This window comes from Hippopotamus amphibius, chromosome 3 (genome assembly GCF_030028045.1).
Source record: "Hippopotamus amphibius kiboko isolate mHipAmp2 chromosome 3, mHipAmp2.hap2, whole genome shotgun sequence".
NCBI lineage: Eukaryota > Metazoa > Chordata > Mammalia > Artiodactyla > Hippopotamidae > Hippopotamus > Hippopotamus amphibius.
In genome coordinates, this window is record NC_080188.1 from 146,567,821 (window position 1) to 146,588,154 (window position 20,334).

The window sequence follows — 20,334 nt, forward strand, 5'->3', positions numbered from 1 at the left end:
TTGTCATCGGCTTTGGCTCAGATGTTTAAATACTTAAGCAACTTGGAAAGATTTTTCATTTGTGTTTTTTTGTGTGGGTATGGGTGCAGGTGGGGATTATAATCAAAAGGGTTCAGTTTATTATAATGAAGGCAATTCAGGAATTAAACAGCTATTAAAATTTTATTTACCATTTCCTTACAAAATATATGTGGGAGAATATGGCTTAAAGACAGAGGGGAAAAGCCTCTTATTTGTTCATACTATTTTACTGTACCACTTATCCAGTCTGACAATAATGTCAAACTTAATTTATTACCTAGGGCAAGAGTAACTAAGAGGAATTTTATGAAGTCCAATTAATTTTGGTTTTGATATCTTAAGTGCTTAAAATTTTGGAGCAAAATACTCCAAAGATTAGATAAAAAACAATTGGTTGACTGTTAAAAATTATCCAACTCTTTAACAGATTAGGATTAGTTGGAATTTTGCTTAGTCTGTAGACCAGAGCAACTTTTCTTAAGCAAGACGCCTCTATTAAGGAGAGTAAAATGATCTCTTCAAAGAAACAAAACAGAGTAGTCTAAATTCATTCAGGGCTACCTCTTGGGTCAGAAATAGAACAATGGACAACTCAGTTTCCACAAATGTACAACTTTTTCTTCCTCTTTCTTTCCCTTTCTTTCTTTCTTTCTTTCTTTCTTTCTTTCTTTCTTTCTTTCTTTCTTTCTTTCTTTCTTTCTTCCTCTCTCTCTCTCTCTCTCTCTGTCTTTCTTTTCAGAAAAAAGAAGAGCGTGAAGTTGGTTTTATATATCAAAACCAGAATTTTCATGTTTCACAATTTTGGTGCTAGAAATCCCCAAATTCCTTGAACTCATTTGGGAAGGTTTCTGAAGGTGCACATTATAGTAAACAGCAGCAAAATACCAAAACGATTCTACTGCTCAAAAGCAGCTACTCCTGCTTGTGCCTTTAGAATACTAGTTGTAAAACAGCAACAACATGCAAAGTTGTGCCATCAGTTGGGATCTGAGCTATTCTCAGGAAGAGACATTGTTTTCTTTAATAACAGTCCAAGGCAGGACATCTACAACCATATTGGGCAAATACTGAGTTTTGTGGGGAAATGTTAGAAAATGTCCAAAAGGAAGAGACGGTGGCATTATATTTAGTATTCTAAAGGCATGCTTCAGGTAGTTCAACAATGATTCTGGTAAGACCAACTGCTCACATACGTACACATGCACACACAGACTTTTTAAAATAAATTTATTTATTTATTTATTGGCTGAGTTAGGTCTTCGTTGCTGCGTTTGGGCTTTCTCTAGTTGCGGCAAGCGGGGGCTACTCTTTGTTGCAGTGCGCAGGCTTCTCACTGCAGTGGCTTCTCTTGTTGCAGAGTATGGGCTGTAGGCTGCGGGCTTCAGTAATTGTGGCATGTGGGCTCAACAGTTGTGGCTCACGGGGTCTAGAGTGCAGCCTCAGCAGTTGTGGTGCATGGGCCCAGCTGATCCAAGGCATGTGGGATCCTCCCAGACCAGGGCTCGAACCTGTGTCCCCTGAATTGGCAGGCGGACTCCCAACCACTGAGCCACCAGGGAAGTCTCCACACATAGATTTTAATGGTTAAACAACCCAAATGTGTTACTTTAGAAAAATAAATGCAGTGCATTTTCAGCAGTATTATTGCCACAGACTCTGATTGCTCAGGACACGTAAGCCTTCTATGGTGATATGGCCCTTCTGCACTAATTCCCATCAGGTCGAAAAACATTAGGGCAGGTTAAGTAAAGACTGAACTGTTGCACAAGTGAATATTTAGCCATCAGATCCCACCGATGTGCCCGTTTCCTGGGCAACCTTCTTGGTGAAGCTTTATTGATCTGATTCAAAGTTTCCTGAGGAATCCAGCTCATGTCAACATCATTCGGACTTGAGCTACCCATCTCTACCTTCTGTATGGGTCTCCTGTACTTTCTAGATTCTAGGAATCGATGAAGGCCAACAACAACCAAGAGCCTAAGACCAGAAAGGAACATATACATAAAGATTGTTTCTCCATCTAACCCATCTTCTCTCTCAATAATTGTTAACTGTTTGATTGAAGACAGCATCTTGGAAAACATTGTCGTTCAAATCTTTGTAGTTTAGACCCACGGACTCTGCAGGAAGGAAGCAGTACTCCAAAGCTGCCTGTTTCTGGAGCGGCACTACAGTGTTCAGAGGAAGAGCTGGAAATTCTGGATATCAAACTGACAGTCCTGAAGATAACAGCATGAGGCGTCAAGAGATTCAACGATAAAATCTTCTGTACCCTTGTCTGTAAAGTTTACCAGGAACTTCGCAATGTAACTTGCTGGAAAATCTCCTTTCACAAACATTATGGCTGTATCTGCGCTCCGTGAAGCTTCGGGTTCAGCAGATACATCTTCTTCCTCTTTATCTTCAGCCAAATCGGTGCGTTCATCTTCATCCACCTCTGCTTCATCGTCTTCATCTTCAATTATAGATAGAATTTTTCAATATTTCATCTTTTGTAAGATCTCGAGCTGCAGCCTATCAGCCTCCAGGACCGCCTCGGAGCAAGAGGATGGCGGGGAACACCAGCAGGAGAAGCAGCAGAGGGCGGGGAGGGGGGACCGTATGGCGCTGCCGCCCGGGGGTCCAGTCTCCGTCAGTTGCAGTTTTATAGAATATTGTTCTTATTTTGCGGAAATGCATGTTACAGTATTTAATTGTGACATGTCATGATGTAAAGTATTAGTTATGAAACGTTATGATGTCTGCAACTTTCAAATGGTTCGACACAACTTTTCAAGTGGCTCAATAAATGTTATAAACACACACATACGCACATACTTACATACATACTGGGAGACAATGAGCAGAAACTGCAAAATGCTAACAATTGTTTGATCCAGGTGGAGGGTATACAGGTGCTCACTGCACTGTGCTCTCAACTTTCCGTCTGCATTAAAATTATCACAATAAACCGTTAGAGGGGAAAAACACTGCCTCTGCTAGCTGAGCCGCTTCGGGTGAGAACAGCGCGGGGAATGGGAGGGACATGCAACAGCGCCCTGGCCCCGCCCCGCCCCGCGCGGCCAGCCTCGGGACCCCATCTGGGCATGCTCAGAGGCCGCCCCGCTCCGCCCCTCGGGCGTACGTGCGCGCAGGGCGCAGGCGCGCGGCTCCCGGCAGCCCGGGAGACACCAACTGCTGGAAGCGGCGGACGCCTGAGGTGCGGGAGCTCGGCGAGGATGGAGCCGTCGAAGGTGGAAAAGTTCAGCACTACCGACAGGGGAAACGGGCTGCGGGCGTTGGCGCCGCTACGCCCCGGAGAGCTGCTCTTCCGCTCGGATCCTTTGGCGTACACGGTGTGCAAGGGGAGTCGTGGCGTCGTCTGCGACCGCTGCCTCCTTGGGTAAGGATACCTCCCTCGCCCACCTGAGTGCGGAGCAGTGCGGGGGGCCGGGGGGCCGAGGGCGTGGCGTGGCGGGCCCGCCCTCGCCGGGACTCCCGATGACCGTGGCTGCACAGGGTCTCGGCGGTGCTGCCCAGACGCCCAGTCTCGCACTCCCCCAGACGCGCGGCTCCCGGGAGCGCCTCGCGGCTGACAGACTCCGCCTGGCCGTCCCCTGGGCTGTCGCGGCGCGGGTTGCCGGGACCCCAGGCTCAGCCCCTGCTGCTCTGCAGGGCGAAGGTGGACCCGCTGCCACCCCACCCCGCTGCAGTAGTAATTGGGGAGAGCCAGTGGGCAGGCTGAAGGGGAAGCGTTGGGCCGTGGATAGTTCTGCTGGGGAGCAAAAAAGTCTGTGTCCTGGGCGATAAGCTTCGTTGGTGTCTTGTGGATATCACAGTTGGCGGAGGTGGGGGTGAGTTGGGAGCACGAATAGTGTAAATCAGGCTCACAGCTGAGGCCTCGCCGAGAAAGTACCGGCTTGCAGGAGGCGGAAGAATGTTGGTGTTTACGGAGCACTTCCTGTGGTCCAGATTCAGTTTGGCCTGGGGTTACGAAGATGAACTGGACATCCTTAAGAATCCTTAAGGAGCAGATAAGTCAGCGAGATAATAAATTACAGTGTATCAGAAGGGCTGAACTCAAGATGCAGTACTGTGCTGTAGGAGCATAAGTTATTGAGGTTCCATGGTGTACTTTGCTTTTAAATGACTGTGCAGGCAGGTCTAACTCTTAACCACCTATATAGATACAAGAATTCATGTGAAGGTGTTTCATAAGCCTGAAAGCACAGGTCCGATGTAAAGTGCTATGCGAACGTAATTTATGGAAATGTGTAATGTGTATGCACAGCCATAGGAATTGTATTCAAGCAGCAGTTGTTATGGAGCTCCTGTCATATGTCAAGGAGAAGAGCTCTGTTTGAGATGGACAGTATGATTTTTTTTCCATGACGGCTCTTCCAGACCCATTAGCCTGGGATTGGGGTGGGTGAAGGTGAGGGGATAAGTGCCAAGCTCACATCAGTAGCTTGACCATTAATATTACTATGTCCTTATTTGGTTCATCATTGAGGAATTTATTTAATTTACTATTTTAAAGTTACTTAATTGTGTTTGTTGCTTCCTTAAGTAATGATAACAGCAACAACAACAACAAAAAATTCGTTGAGGACACCTTGAAGTTTTTTGTGGTTGAAAACAGTTTATGCGGGGCTTCCTAGGTGGCGCAGTGGTTGAGAATCCGCCTGGCAGTGCAGGGGACACGGGTTCGATCCCTGCTCCAGGAAGATCCCACATGCCGCGGAGCAACTAAGCCCTTGCGCCACAACTGTTGAGCCTGAGCTTTAGAGCCCGTGAGCCACAACTATTGAGCCCATGTGTTGCAACTACTGAAGCCCACGCGTCTAGAGGCCGTGCTCCGCAACAAGAGAAGCCATGGCAATGAGGAGCCCACGCATCGCAACGTAGCCCCCACTCACTGCAACTGAAAGAAAGCCCGCGCACAGCAAAAAAAGACCCAACACAGCCAGTAAAATAAATAAATTTATTTAAAAAAATTAATCTGTTTAAAAAAAAAAACAACTGTTCATTCCTTTCAGGGAATGAAATGCCCAAGGTTTTGACATTGAATGTTATAGATCTTTGATTCTCATTCAGGCAAATTAGAGAGAAAGCTGCTTTTCATCCTGTTTAATCCTTTGGGGTTTATCTAGAGTTTGAATATAATCCAAAACAGAGAACTTTCATTTTTGTAAGTCCTATAGCATTAATTGATGAAGATGTGGATCATCTTGCAGATGAAACCAGACTGCGAAGTTATTTAGTAGTTGGAATAGAAAAATTTTGGAATGAATATATGATGACAAATTATTGATTGAATTATCAGAGCTGAACTTGAGTTGTAAGACACATGGAATTGTCCATTTTCCAAAATAGACTACACAAACCCAGCCTTTTGTGTGTAGAATGCTTCTTGATTTACCATACAATTACATAACTGCTGTCACTTATTTCTCTTATTAACAGGAACTGTAATGATTTAAACAAAAAAGGGAATTTCAGAAGAGAGTGTTGGGGAGTTCTCAGCATTCTTTTAAAGTCCAGAGGAATCCTAGCTCTGAAAATGGGCAGGAACCAAGGGGGTTCCATAGTCAGAACTGCCCTTCAGAAGTAATTGGGGTTGGGACCTGGAGAGTACATCCCTTCTGATGCTGCCTGGTAATACTGGGTTCTGCACCGTGTATCACCAGCACCACGACATCGGACCCTACTGCTGCTGCTATTCTTGCCACCACTGCTGCCGCCATTGCTGCTTGGGAAACTGGTTGTTGCTGGAAAGTTGCTGTCTCAACCATGCTTCTTTGAGATATTAGCTGCTGCTTTTTTTTGGGCGGGGGGGTCCACAAGGCTTTGCGGGGTGTCAGTTCCCCGACGGAGGATTAAACCTGGGCCACAGTAGTGAAAGCCTGGAATCCTAACCACTAGGCCACCGGAGAACTCCCAATATTAGCTTCTGATTCAGAGTTCTCAGTGGGTGTCTTGGATTGGTTGAGCTTGGGTCACTGCCTGCATCCTAGCTACAGGGGAGGTCGAGAAGGTGAGTATTTGGTCTTTTTGGCTTTTAAGAAGGGAGGCAGGCTCTACTTCCCACCAATATTCACCTAATGGGGCAATAAGCAAACATAAACATAGGAAAGGGAGTATCAGAGAATGGCAAGGATCCAAACAAAACAAACTAAAACAAACAAATGAATTTTTTATACTAACAAGCACTTGTTTATTACTACTTTACACACAAAAAAATATTTGCACTTAATTTTGGATCGCTAGGACGTAGTTCACACGTACTGTAGTAGCTGGAGCTCTGTTGAACACTTCTGCTTCAGTAGTGGTTGTGTTTCTGAAGTACTTAGTTGGAAATCACTGCTGCCGGAGGATAGTGTTAGAGAAATCAAACTTTGGTGCATTGTCTTCTGCAGTTTTCTACCAATACTCACTGCCCATCATTGCAGGATACAACTTTGTGTTCCGTATCACTTTGTGAGTGAAATTTGCTTCTTTACTCATCACCAGTTGTGAAGTCCTGAAGAATAGATGTCTTTCAGTCTTTGTAAGCCCCGATGCCTGGCACATAGTAAGCTTTCAATCTTTGTAAGCCCTGATGCCTGGCACATAGTAAGCTTTCAATTTGTAGTATGACTGTCTGGCAGAATTCTCTAGTTGTTCTTGTCCTTTTGCTGCCTTCCATTTGAATTAAGAAATGGAATGAAAGTATTAGTTTGTAACAAATAACAGCAATGCCATGGAAAGTGGGGGGGGGGGCAAAATAAAAGAACAGATATTTATTATAATTACTTCATTAGTCTCCAGATCATTTATTGTTATAAGATTCTAGCTGATTTCCTTTGGCCTTGGACTGTTTTGATAGAGCTTTAGTTCTTACATATTTATTTTTATTAATAGAGAAACTTAAACCTGCTTCATGACTTCTCTTGCTTTTTTCCTTTCATGAAGGATTGGCTTCTGGTTTCTTGTGAGTGGGAAAAAATGATGTATATAAAATGGAGAAAGATTAAATGACAATAAAATTGTGACCTGAAATAATTTATATTATCCTTTTTCTGCTGTTGCACACATTTTTAGTTTGATGGAGCTGGAAAAGATTGACAAGGGTTATTTGTGTCTTCTATTTGTTTTGGTATATGTAGCAGATAAAATTCCATTGTAATTATTTTGTTTGTAGGTCTCCCCACTTTAGTGACCTACGTCTAATCTTTGTATCTCTGGGACCTAGTACACAAGAGATGCTAACTGTTGGGAGTTGTGAAGGGATACTATTTTGGGGAATTTAAAATTGCTGTATGTTTGTTTTTGGTTTCCTCAAGTTCCAAGTTGCCTGCAGTTTCCATATCGAGAGCTTCCTCTGGCAAACTCTAATGATTAGTTTCTTCTGTAGGGTAGAGAGGATGTTTCTTCCATCACTAAAACTGTGTGTGAGGCTTATGCCTCCCAGGAGGAAGGAGAAGGAATTGGAAGTGGAAAGTCCATCTTTTTCAGCCCTGGTGGATTATGGGAAGCAGGGGACAGAGGTAGGGAAAATAGTTGTGAGAAATTTATGTTCTGACCTTCCTTGTCTGGCCAAAGTTCTGGGGTTGGGGTGAGGGTATTAAATGAGTTGAGGGGACAGTCAAAAGTAGAAAGCCTTTGGCTCTGCTCCTTATTTGTAATCTTGAGAGCTGTGCAGGTTGGTGCTGTGCCAGCACTGGGGGCTATAGTATAGCAGTGGTAGGAGAAAGGGGCTGGCTGGATGAGTCTGTGGTAGCAGGGAATTCTGAAATGCTCTCATATACTTGAGGGATGTGGAGGAGCTTAGAGGCCTGGTGGAACAGCAGACATCATGGCAAAGGACTGTGTGACTCTAGGTCAGGATCCTGGGTACCAGAGATGGGAGTCAGCATGACATCCCAAAAGGTGAGATGGCACCAGTGCAGCCACAGAACCTGATCACTTCCTTGCAGCAGAGACCGGTGAGGATCCATAGAGATGCCAAGATCTGAGGTCTTGCCACCATAGGATGTTCCATAAGCCCCACCTGGAGAAAAATTTACCTGAAAGTGACTGTTTAAACCAGCTCTGGTAGGGAGTTAAATGTCTGAATATTAAACTGTAAGAGACTGAGATTTTATTTGACAAATACTACATTTATGGCTCTTTACTAGGGTGAGTGTTCTTGAGGAAGCTTAGATTAGTTATAGAAAAAACAGCCCCATGTTCGTGAGACAAATCGATTATAGAAAATAAAGCAACTGCATTTGAGCTACAGTGTGGGTAAATATGATCAGGCAGTAAAGGGCAAAAAAAGAACACTGGTGAGATGATGCAATCCATCTTGGCCAAGGACTGAACCTGGGTCGAAAGCAGGAGGGAATACGTTCTTATATTGGAGTAAGAAGAAGAGCTGCCTGAGAAGGTAACAGCAGCGATTGAAAGGCTTGAGGACAACTAAGGAAGTGGTTGCTGAGTGACACAGAGAGGAGATTTGAAATATTCTTCTAAGAGAGAAAAGTGAATTGCCTAGGAGCATATAGTAGGGTTGCTGGGAAGTGCTAAGGGTCCACTTAAAACTTCTGTTTACTTATTTATGGTGAGAGCAGTTAGCAGACTAGTGATTTTTTTTCTCCTGGGGGTCAGTAGTTTGACTATGAGAATCGGGTTCATCCAGGACTGCCCGGTTACTCTGATGGATGGAGAGAGGGAGAAGGAAGTTGAAGTTGTGGGCAAGGAAGAGTGTAATCCTGGACCATATTTCTAAGCTAGGGACTGAGGTCATGAGGAAGGTGATGGACAGTGAAACATGGTGGAAGCAATGGACTAGAGGACCTGATGTGCTCAAAGAAATGGTGGAGTGGTCAGAGGATGGGATGACTTGACATGTATATGCTTTAGAAGTAGTGTGTGATTTATTACAACAGGGTTTAGGGTATAGCAGAAAGTGGCTAAGGTAGGGAGTAAGAAAAATGTTGAAATGATCAGGAAGCTGAGAGGCTGAGGCGTTAGATGAATCTTCGATATAGGTGAAGTTATCAAGAATGCTAAGCATTGGAATGAATAGTTTCAACAAAGGCAGACTTCTAATATTGGCTTCCTAAGCCGGGGTTTAAGGGCTGACCAGAAAGAGCCAAGTGGAGACAGGGAGGCACTCACTTCTGTTCAGAGTGTATAAAAGGCATTCTGTGGGTTTACAGCTGATTTTGTGAAATATACCAGTAGTGCAAGTGAACAGCTGTAGTGTTGTAGACTCTTCCTGGGGGGATGGGCTCCGAAGGTGGAAAGACTAGCGAAATCCTCTCAAGGGTAGAACCTTCAGAGATGCCTTGAAATCAGGATTTGCAGATTCCTGGGCAATGGCCAATGGGTTTACTGGAAGGTCAAGGACTTAGAATAAAATAAAGTAGAAGGACTGATAATGAGGTGGGTTGGGAAAGCACTCTTTGGATATGACTTCCCTTTTTCTTTTTAAGTGGGAGTTATAATTCCTGTTTCTTTTGCTTCTTCCTTTTCTTCTGCAAGGAGGCTTAGGGAAGGGCTGTATGGCAGAGCCCTGAGCCTGAAAACATTTGGTCCATGTGAATGCCACAGCAGAGGACGTTCTTAATCAGACAGGATGACCAGCTTTGTGGATAGCAGTAAGTTCTCCTTCTTCAGCAGCCTGGTGCTTATTCACGGGCTCAAGAACAGAGCAACCATGGGGACAGGGATGGAGGCTGGTGCCTGGAACTCAACAGTGCAGACTTCCTCTCACCATGGCCACTGTGGCTTCTACTGGTACAGAGTGCCCAGTTTGTAAGGGATCCTGAGTTCCCCAAATGGCAGCACATGTTTGGGGGAACGGCCAGCTGGCCAGCTTATGTCAGGTTTTTATTTTAGACTCTTTTGTCATGGAGGGATCACTGATTTATTCTCATTGGAATACTTATTTTTTCCTGCGCTTGGATTTGCCTTTTCTACCTGTACTGCCGTTTCTGAGACCTACTGAAATCTACTGTAAAGCCGTGGTATTCCTCACAAGGTTGCCTCTGACCTTCACAGAAAGAGAATTGAAGCATCAGGCTAATACCTATGGTTTGACTGCTCTTGACTTATGCTGTCATTTGAGGCAGCGGATTTCATAGACCAGTGGTTCTCAAACTTCAGTCTCAGGACCCCTTTACCCACTTAAAAATTATAGAAAAAGATTTCATAGGAGGGTTTAAAAAAAAGTTATTTAGGACCCTGAAGAGGTTTAAACAAAACATAACATGAACATAAACAATATTGTTATATTTGTTGATTTTACTGCTTAAAAAATTAAAACTGTTTTGAAATTATGTACAGTCTCTCCATGGATCAAAAATATTCAGGGGACAAAAGAATTCCAGAAAGTTCCAAAAAGCAAAACTTGAATTTGTAGTGTCAAGGCAACTATTTACATAGCATTTACTTTTGATTTACAACGATTTACATACATTTACATTGTATTAGGTATTATAAGTAATCTAGAGATGATTTAAGGTATATGAAAAGATGTGTGTACGTTACATGTAAATAGTATGCCATTTTACATAAGGGACCTGGATGTCCATGGATTTTAGTATTGGGGAGGTCCTGGAACCAATCCACTGCAGATACCAAGAGACGGCTAGATTTAAACATAATAAATCATTACATTTTGAAACAGATGATATCTGCAAAACAAAAGAAGATTTGCTGAGAAAACTTGCTTGCTTTACATATTTGTATATCTCTTTAATGTCTGGCTTAGTAGAAGACCCTCACATTTTCACAACTGCTCCTGCTTTTAGTGTACTGTAAGATTGCAAGTCATTTAGCCTGTAAAAAACTCCACTGTACACTATGCGAGAAAGAGAATAAAAAAGACAAAAAATGTCTTAGTATTATTATGAAAATAGTTTTGACCTCGTGGGCCACCTGAAAGGACTTTGGAGTCCCTGGACCATTCTTTGAGAACCACTGTTATAAAACACTGTACATGTCTTTTGTGACATTTGGAGAGGCTTGGATTTGTTCTTTATTGTATGATGTGAACCACGAACGATATTTGGTTCTGGTTTTCTCATAACCTGCCAGGATATATTGGGATCAGGAACCAAAGTATGGAGTTAGTGCCTCTCTGTTAGGATGACTCACTGAGTGTTTGCTTCCCATATTCTAACTCCGGCTGTTTCTGGTTGTTTAAGAGTCAGGGGATTTGGGATGGGGATTACCCTTGATTATCAAAGGAAAGTAAGAGAGCCATTTTCCATTTACTTGTTACTACAATATATGATGATTGAAAATTATTATTCAGTAGCTAATATTTATTATCACTTACTAAGCAATGACAGGCATGATTTTAAGCGCTTTACCTTACGTACTACTTCACTTAATTCTCATAATGACCCTAAAAAGTGTCTGTTATGTTCCTTATAAGCATAGATATGAACTAGAGAGCATTCATACGTATGTAGGAGTGTAAATTGGTATACTCCTTTGGAGGGCAATTTGGTAGTACCTAGCAAAATGGAGCACTGTGTTTTCTTGACCCTATTTTTGGGATTCTGACAAATGAAAATAACAATGGTTGCACAAGAATACTTAGGATAGCACTTTGGTAATTTAAAAAAAGGAGAAAGAATTTTAATGTCCATTAATAGTGACTGGTTAAATTATGGTGCAGCCCTACTGTAGCATCCCTGTGGCTGTTAAAATTGAAGTGGATCTGTTTCTACAGATGTGAATGGATGTCAGTAACACATCGTTGGGTGAATAAAGTTGCAGAACAATGTATGTATTTTAAATAAAATCTTTGTGTATATGTACTTGTGTGTGTAGAAAAGGTCTGGAAGAACACCCCAGATTTCTAATATGATTACTTTCGGAGAATAGGACTTGAAGGGGGGAAGATATCCTTTTGTACTTTATATATTTTGTGTTTTTCAAAGCCTGTATTGTTTTTTTAATTAGATTTGAATAAACTTTGAGAAAGTCTTTGTTTTATTTGGAATTGTATAAAAGGGTGGTGCTGCTTGGGATGAAGATGACTTTGAAATGCCTGCCAGTTTATGTCTACTTTTTTGTGTGTGTCTGAGTTGCCAGCTGATTAAATCAAGAGTGAACCTCTTGATGAAAGGTGAGCCAGGCGAGCCAGTTTACTGGCTGGGTATTAGCATTAAAATTTGAACCGAGAGAAGCAGAACTTCTGTTAATGGTCCTCATAATTCTCCTCGCTCTGACTTTGCTCAGGTCTGGTTATTCAGCTCTTCCTTGGTGTTTCTGAGATATCACAGTATCCACTAGTAAACTTCATTCATCTTCCTCAGGGGGACACACAAAGTGACTGCATTTCCCACCCTCCCTGTAGTGGGTCGGGGCCTTGTGACTCAGTTTTGGCCAGTGGAGTTTGGGCTGGAGGTTGCACAAGCCATTTCCAGGTCTGCCATAAAATATCCTGTGCCATGTTCTCTGCTCTCTCTTACCTTGTCTCATGACTGTGGAGGCCGTGAGTTGAGGTGGAGAAAACAAGAAGTATGAGTCATGGCAGGGAAGAGAGCTGCTCTGGGGCATCACCCTGCGTGCACCAGAGTTAGTAGAAGCTAGAAATAAATCTCTGTAAAGTCACTTAGAGGAGCCCTTATTTAACTTTAGTGTGCATAAGAATCACCTGAAGATCCTGTTAAAGTGCAGATTTTGATTCAGTAAGATCTGGGCTGGGTGTAAGATTTTGCATTTATAACTCCTAGGTGATGCTAAAGCTGCTGGTCTGCTAATCATACACGAGTAGCAGAGATTTAAAAGGGTAAATGAGATGACATACAGCCTGTGTAAGTACTCGGTAAACACTTATCCAGTGGATATTTGGGCATCCTGAATAAGTTGAAAGGAGTTAGAGACTATACATACGTAATCAGATGTTTAAATGATTCCTAAATGCATGTCTCCTCTTTTATGTATCATGGACTGGAATTTAGTTTTAGTATTATGTGTGCAGAAAATATGAAATTGCTTTAAAGATCATTTTGAACATTTACTTTAGACATACCATCATTTTGTTTATTTTATTTTATTTTTTTATTATTTTTTAATTTAAAAATTCTTTTTTTCTTTAAGAACTTTTATTGCGATACAATTGACATACAATAAATAAACTACATATATTTAAAGCATACAATTTTATATATTTTTTCTTATTAGTAATGAATGTAGACATACCATCATTTTGGTGTTTGAAATAGTTATGTGCTTCTCTGGCTACCTTCATTGAAAAACAATCTACCTCTTCCCATCATAATTTAAAACATTTAAAAAACTTTTATTTGGAAATAATTTCAAATTTATAGAAAAATTGCAAGAATGACAATAGTACCAAAAAAAAAATCTGTGTACCCTTTACCCAGATTAAATTATTAACATTTGACCTCATTTGCTTATCATTTGCACACTCTCCTCTGTGTCCTCTTTTGAGCCCCTGTCTTTGTCCACCCCCACACACTTTCTTTTTTCTGAATATGTAAGTTCCATATATTCTGGCCCTTATTCCTAAATACTTTAATTTGTATATGCAAAGAATAGGGATGTTATCATACATATAAACTTCAGTAAAGTTGACATTGCAACTAATACTTTACTATCTGCATTTCAGTTTAAGTGATCCAATAATGTTCTTTTTTAAAATGAATGAATGAATGAATTAATTTATTGGCTGCGTTGGGTCTTAGTTGCTGCGCAGGCTTTCTCTAGTTGCGGTGAGCGGGGGCTCCTCTTTGTTGCCGTGCGTGGGCTTCTCATCCCAGTGGCTTCTCTTGTTGTGGATCATGGGCTCTAGGTGCGTGGGGTTCAGTAATTGTGGAGCATGGGCTCAGTAGTTGTGGCTCATGGGCTCTAGAGCACAGGCTCAGTAGTTGTGGCACACGGGCTTAGTTGCTCTGTGGCATGTGGGATCTTCCTGGAGCAGGGATCGAACCCTTGTCCCCTGCAGTGGCAGGCGGATTCTTAACCACTGCACCACCAAGGAAGCCCCTAATAATGTTCTTTATTAGCATATTTTATTTCTTTTAGTACAGGATCCTTTCTGGGGTCCAGTATTGATTTAATTGTCACCTTCTTTAATATGGGAAGTTTCCATAACTTTTCTTCGTCATTTATAACACTGACTTTTTTTTTCTTTTTAAAGATCATTCCTCATTTTAGATATCACATCTGAAGTTTCACAAGGTCCTTTTATTGGTGCTGTTAAAGTGATCACTCAGTCAAGCTGTTGTCCTCTTTTTGCCACTGTGTACTATTTTTCCCCCCAACCAATCTGTGGGGAGACATTGTAAGACCATGGAAATATCCTGTTCATTAAAATTTCCCCTGAGATTTATGCATCCATAGCTGATTATTGATTGAATCTTTGGTATAATAGTTGCAAAATGCTTATTTTCCAACTATAGCACTCCTCCACACTTACCAGTGGGCATTTGGTTCAGCATTCTACCATAAGAGCCTGTCCTCCTTTCTTATTATTTATCTTGTTATTATCAGTATGGATTCATGAATTTCCATTTTTTTCAGTGGTTTATAATTAATTAGGTACCTGATTGTCCCGGATTGTTTTTTAGTACGAAAGCCTGTATAAAACAGTACGGAATTTGTTTGCAATTTCTCCTTCCCCTCTACTCTGCCAAAGACTGAGAGTATATAATAAAATACTGTGTTCGTTTTACATTCTTTCTTTTTTTCCCTTCAGTATATCTATTGGTATTTATTAGAAATAGAATTGAGTTCATTTGTTTCACTTTGCTTTCAGTTTTAGTTTTTCTCCCCCATCCTTTTTGATTGATTGATTTGTTAAAAAGTATTTATTTATTTTTTTGGCTGTGCCAGGTCTTAGTTGTGGCATGTGGGATCTTTGTGGCATGCGGGCTCTTCGTTGCAGCATGTGGGATCTATTGGAGGGGCCAAAAAGTGCCTTTGGTTTTTTAAGTAAAAATAAAAGACACATTTTTCATTTTCACCAAGAACTTTATTGAACAACATATTCACTGTTTTGTTCCACTATCTTCTGCCATTTTTCAGGCAACTTCATAATTCCATCTTCCCAAAACTTTTTATCTTTTTGAGCAAAGAACTGTTCTAGGTGCCTTTTACAGTCTTCCAGGGAAGTGAAGTTTTTTCCATTAAGAGAATTTTGTAACGACCGAAATAAATGGAAATCCGAAGGTGCAATGTCTGGTGAATACGGCAGATGAATTAGAACTTCCCAGCCAAGCTGTAACAGTTCTTGCTTGGTCATCAAAGTAGCATGCAGTCTTGCATTATCCTAATGGAAGCGTGTGCATTTTCAGTTGACTAATTCTGGGTACTTTTCATTGATTGCCACTTTCAGTTGGTCTAATTGAGAGCAGTACTTGTTGGAATTAATTGTTTGATTTTCTGGAAGGAGCTCATAATAGAGGATTCCCTTCCAACTCCACCATTTATACAACATCACCTTCTTTGGATGAAGACTGGCCTTTGGTGTGGTTGTTGGTGGTTCATTTCGCTTGCCCCATGATCTCTTTCATTCCACATTGTTGTACAGTATCCACTTTTCATCACCTGTCTCAATTTGTTACAAAAAACGTTAAGTTTTCGTTAGGTTTCAGTAGAGAATCACGCGCAGAAATATGGTCAAGAAGTTTTTCTTCGCTTCTGTGGAACCCAAACATCAAAGGGATTCACATAACCAAACTGGTGCAAATGATTTTCAGTGCTTGATTTGGATATTTTGAGTATGTCTGCTATCTCCCACATGGAATAACGTTGATTGTTCTCAATTATTGTTTCGATTTGATCGCTGTCAACTTCAACTGGTATACCTGACCGTGTAGCATCATCCAGCGAGAAATCTCCAGCATGAAACTTTGCAAACCACTTTTGACACATTCGATCAGTCACAGCACCTTCTCCATACACTGCACAAATCTTTTTGTGCGTTTCAGTTGAGTTTTACCTTTCTTGAGATAATAAAGGGTGGAATGCTGAAATGTTGCTTTTTTTTCTTCCATCTTCAATATTAAAATGGCTACACAAAAATTCACCAATTTCTTTGCCTTTTTTTAAATGCACGCTGACATGACAGCTGTCACATACAATCTAACAGTTGTTTCGAATGAAGTTAAAGACAACTAAGTGCTACCAGAGCCATCTTACAGAAAAAACTGAATGAACCTTTTGGCCCATCCAATATTTTCCTGACCAGGGATCGAACCCAGGCCCCCTGCATTGGGATCACAGAGTCTTAACCACTGGACCACCAGGGAAGTCCCATCCTTTTTGATTTAATTTTGTATTTTGAATATATGGAACATTCACATGCTTCCAAAACTCCAACTATGAAAAAAAAATGTCAGCCCTTCCCATATTCATACTATTCTCCACCCCCAAACCTTGTAGGTAACCAAGTTCATTGATTTCTGGTTTATCTTCTCTCTCTCTCTCTCTCTCTCTCTCTCTCTTTGGTAAAGAGAAGCAAATATATGTATGTTTTTTATTTTCTTTTCTTATACAAAAGGTAGCTGTATTTGCTCTTTTGCACTTGCTTTCTTCACTTAAAAAATCTACTAGAAATCACTCCATATCATATTTACAGAGATCTTTCTTATTCTTTTTTATAGCTCCATAATACTCCATTTTATGTATGTACCAGAGTTACTAATATCCTATGCTTGGATATTTAAGTAATTTCCAGTATCTCACCATTGTGAATAGTGCTGTAATGAATAACCTTGCACATGGGTATTTTCGTATTATTGCAAGTGTATACTCAGGGTAAATTCCTAGAAGTGGAATTGCGAGGTCAAAGTGTAAATACCTGTGTGGGGGTGGTACCATTGTACATTTCCACTAGCAGTGTATGAGAGTGCTTGTTTCCCTCAGCTTTGCAGACTGAGTGTATTGTCTAGCTTTTGAATTTTTACCAATCTGATGGGTGAGAAATGCTATCTCAGTATAGTTTTGATTTGCTGTTTAATTGTATTATCAGTAAAGTTAAACATCTTTTCATATTTAAAGACCACGTTTATATCAATATCTCTTTGTGAATTGTCTGTATGTATCTTTTGCCTGTTTTTCTATGACTTGTTCTTTTTTTTCCTTCAAATTTAAAACTATTTTTTTTATATTAGAGCTATTAGTTATGTTTGGTAAATATTGCAAATATTTTCTTTCTGGTTGTCATTTGTGTTTTAACTTTTCTTATGATAGAGTAATTCACACTTTCTTTTAGAATGTGTATACTTTAAGTCTTTACATTTAGGTCTCTGATTCATTTGAGTTTATTCTTATGTATGGTGTAAGGAATGGATCTAATTTTATCTTTTTTCAAATGGCTATGCAGTCGTTCCATTTATTAGGAAGATTATTTTTGTCCCAGTGATTGGCTCTAGTGATCATATTCTGGATCGTATACTAATTGGGTCTAACTCTTGACTTTCTACTCTTTTCCATTGATCTGTCTGTTTATGCATAGGTACCACACTTTTAATTACAGATAATTTAATTTCTAGGAATACTCTTATGTCATCTTCAAATATGTAATTTCTTCTTTTTCAATTTTTAGGTCTCTAAGTGTTCTTTCTAGGCTAATTACGTTGAATAATGCCTCCAGAACAATGTTTAATAGTAGTGAAGAAAGTAGGCATTCTTATGTTGTTCCTGGCCATTAGGGTTTCCCTATTACTTAAGGTGCTGGTTTTAGGACTCAGGCACATATATTTTATCATGTTAAGGAGGTATCCATTCATCTATATTTTCTCAAGAGTTTTTAATTAAGGTTAAGTGTTGAGCTCTGCCAAAGGCATTTTCTTCATCTATGGAGACTCCTGATTTTTTCCTATAGACTTATTAATATCCCACCATAAAGTTTCTTAAGAGAGACTATAGAACCAATTTGTAGGTAAGTCTCTTTGTATTTCAGGCTTGCTTGCTTAGATAAAGAGCTTCATTAAAATAAATCTGTGTTTCAGTGTTGTGAAATTTTAATCAGTGTGGTGTTTATACAAATTACCTCCCCCACTGATGGCCTGCAGAAATTGTTAACGTCCTTTGCCATAGAACCGTGCATGTGCTGGGCCCCATGCCCTGGAGAAGGTTCAGGAAGAGATACAGCAGAAGCTATGGAAGGAGAGGGCCTGGCTGCTGCACCAGGCCAACAGTGTGAGCCATTAGATCAGTGACAGTGCACACAAGCTGCAACAGTGCCTGGCACCCTACACAAACTGTCAGAATATAATGACAGTTGCTGCACTTCTGTCTTCCAGATCTCACCCATGTCTTTTGTGGCCAACTTTAATCTAGAATTATACAGAGAGGGAATTTTGGGAAATATAGTTCCAGTTTGCTATGTTGATAAACTGCAGAAGCCACCACAGTTAATCCCTTGCCAACTTTACATACCTCATTTAACCATGCTTAACTGTACATGAGAGACAAGTGCAAGCTCACTCTCATACCTGACTAGTCTTTGCACAACTGAAAATACTAGCCCTCTCCCAAAAAAGGTATACAAAATCACTTTACCCATCTCTGGGTGATTTCATTCTTCTTACAGCTGAATCACATTCTTCCTTTGATATTCTATAACTTTGATATCCTGTAATCACTGTCATTCTCCAGGATCCATCTGTCTCCTACATTGGCCATATAGGCAAGTTAAATGAGGATGTGGGAGGAATCACCACCTTTGCATGTCACAAATCATTGATGGTAGCCCTCTAGAAATGTAGTATTGGTTTTGGTTTACTGTTTAGGTAGGTAAAGGCAGTTCTAGTGGCTTCCTGTTGGACTTTTATACCATAATAGCCATTACTCTATGGGTTAGGGAATAAGAGAGGGGATCCTGACAGTTGTTGAGGATGTCTGTTCCAACTATACATTCTGGAACTGGAGAATGTAACGGCAAGATGGATTTGGGGGCTCACCAAGCCCAGTATGAGATGAATCTGAGCCTAGATCCCATTGATCCTGCAACTTCCATAAGCTCCTATTCCTGAGAGATTGGACCACAGTGGTGTTTTGGGTCTTCAGGAATTAACTTGAGTTCAAGGCCAGAGTCCAGTAATCCCTCCCCCTCCTCGCTCTCCCCCACAAAGTCCGGATTGTATCGTCTTCATAGTGCAAAGTCATCCTTGTAAATGGCTGTAGATTGCTTTTGGGAAGCCTAGGAGGAAAATTTATATTATCCATATTTGGCCCTGTGGTAGAGTTCTTCTTCAAGGACCTGACCTTCCCTTCATTTAAGGGTCTGTGGGTCTGTGAAATGGCTCAAATCTGGGAATTGGTGGAAGGACTACAGCACTTTAATTTTTTTGGTCGTTGAAGTCATACTTCTGTTTGCCAGACCTAGAGCTTTTCCACTTATACTAATCAATACTAGATTGCTGTTCTATTTCAGTTCTAGGGACACCATGATTAATTAGTCTATGTCAAAGATCTCTGCAGTTCAAATCTTTCTGGTTACTGTCTTGGCTGCCTTTATGGTATCCACTCCCACCTTATCTTTGGTGACTGAGTACTATCATCCCTGCAGCCATGGGACCCCCACCATCCCCCACTCAATTCAGAGAGCCCAGTTTGATGGCAGGACTTGCCACTTTTATTCCTGGCCTGTGGAGAAGAGCCACCACGGAGCTCTTAAGGGAGGCCAGGGCTCCTCTCATGAAGGTGTTTCTCTTAGCTTGGTGAATGGAATGTTTTCTGAATCCTCCCAAGGACATGGTTGGGTGGGTAAGCAGGTCTTACATATTAAACCCATTCTGATCTCTCTAAGCCATCAGATAACTTCCTCCTCAGTGTACCAAAGCTTTGACATTTCAACTTCATTTAGCGTAGGTCACCTTTAGATTCAGCTTTCAGTCAACCAACCAAGCAAACTGTTAGAGCCCTTTCCAGCTGCTTGAGCCAACCTGTTGAATCCACAGTCTCTGCTCCATATCAGTAAATCCACTGATATCAGTAAATTCAGCCTAATCCAGCATTATCGTCCATCTGAATCCAACACTCCCAACACTCTTAGCATCCTTTCCCATAAGTTCCCCGTTTTTGTTGATATAAATTGGCAAAATCTTGCAGTTCTTTTGCGGGTATGTTATACACCTCCGAATGGGTCACATTTTTTAGCTTTATCTTTGGGGCCCTACTGGGACCTGAGTCTGGCCATAGATCTAGAGACCCTCGGAGGTGGTGAAAGTAGTTCCTGAGGAGGATCAGTAGTCCTTCGTAAGGCACTTACCATAGGGGAGGCCTTTGCAGGTTCTTCAGGCAAAGGGAGACCAACCTCTTCAGAGTGCTTTTGCTGGTAAAGGCAGTCCAACACACTTTGGGAGTTCAGGGTGC

The 20,334-nt window shown here is 41.2% G+C and overlaps 1 protein-coding gene and 1 pseudogene across 1 annotated transcript in view; one reads left to right on the plus strand and one right to left on the minus strand.

The window, feature by feature from the left end:
* Nucleotides 1-1,727: 1,727 nt before the first annotated feature.
* LOC130848820 (translocon-associated protein subunit alpha-like) lies at nt 1,728-2,700 on the minus strand (annotated as a pseudogene).
* Nucleotides 2,701-3,168: 468 nt separating this feature from the next.
* The window catches only part of SMYD3 (SET and MYND domain containing 3), a 684,321-nt gene continuing 667,155 nt past the window's right edge, over nt 3,169-20,334 (plus strand). The window contains exon 1 of the mRNA XM_057726238.1: nt 3,169-3,403. Within this exon, the coding sequence (XP_057582221.1) occupies nt 3,240-3,403 (164 nt within the window). The 5' untranslated portion in view covers nt 3,169-3,239. The remainder of the gene's footprint in view (nt 3,404-20,334) is intronic.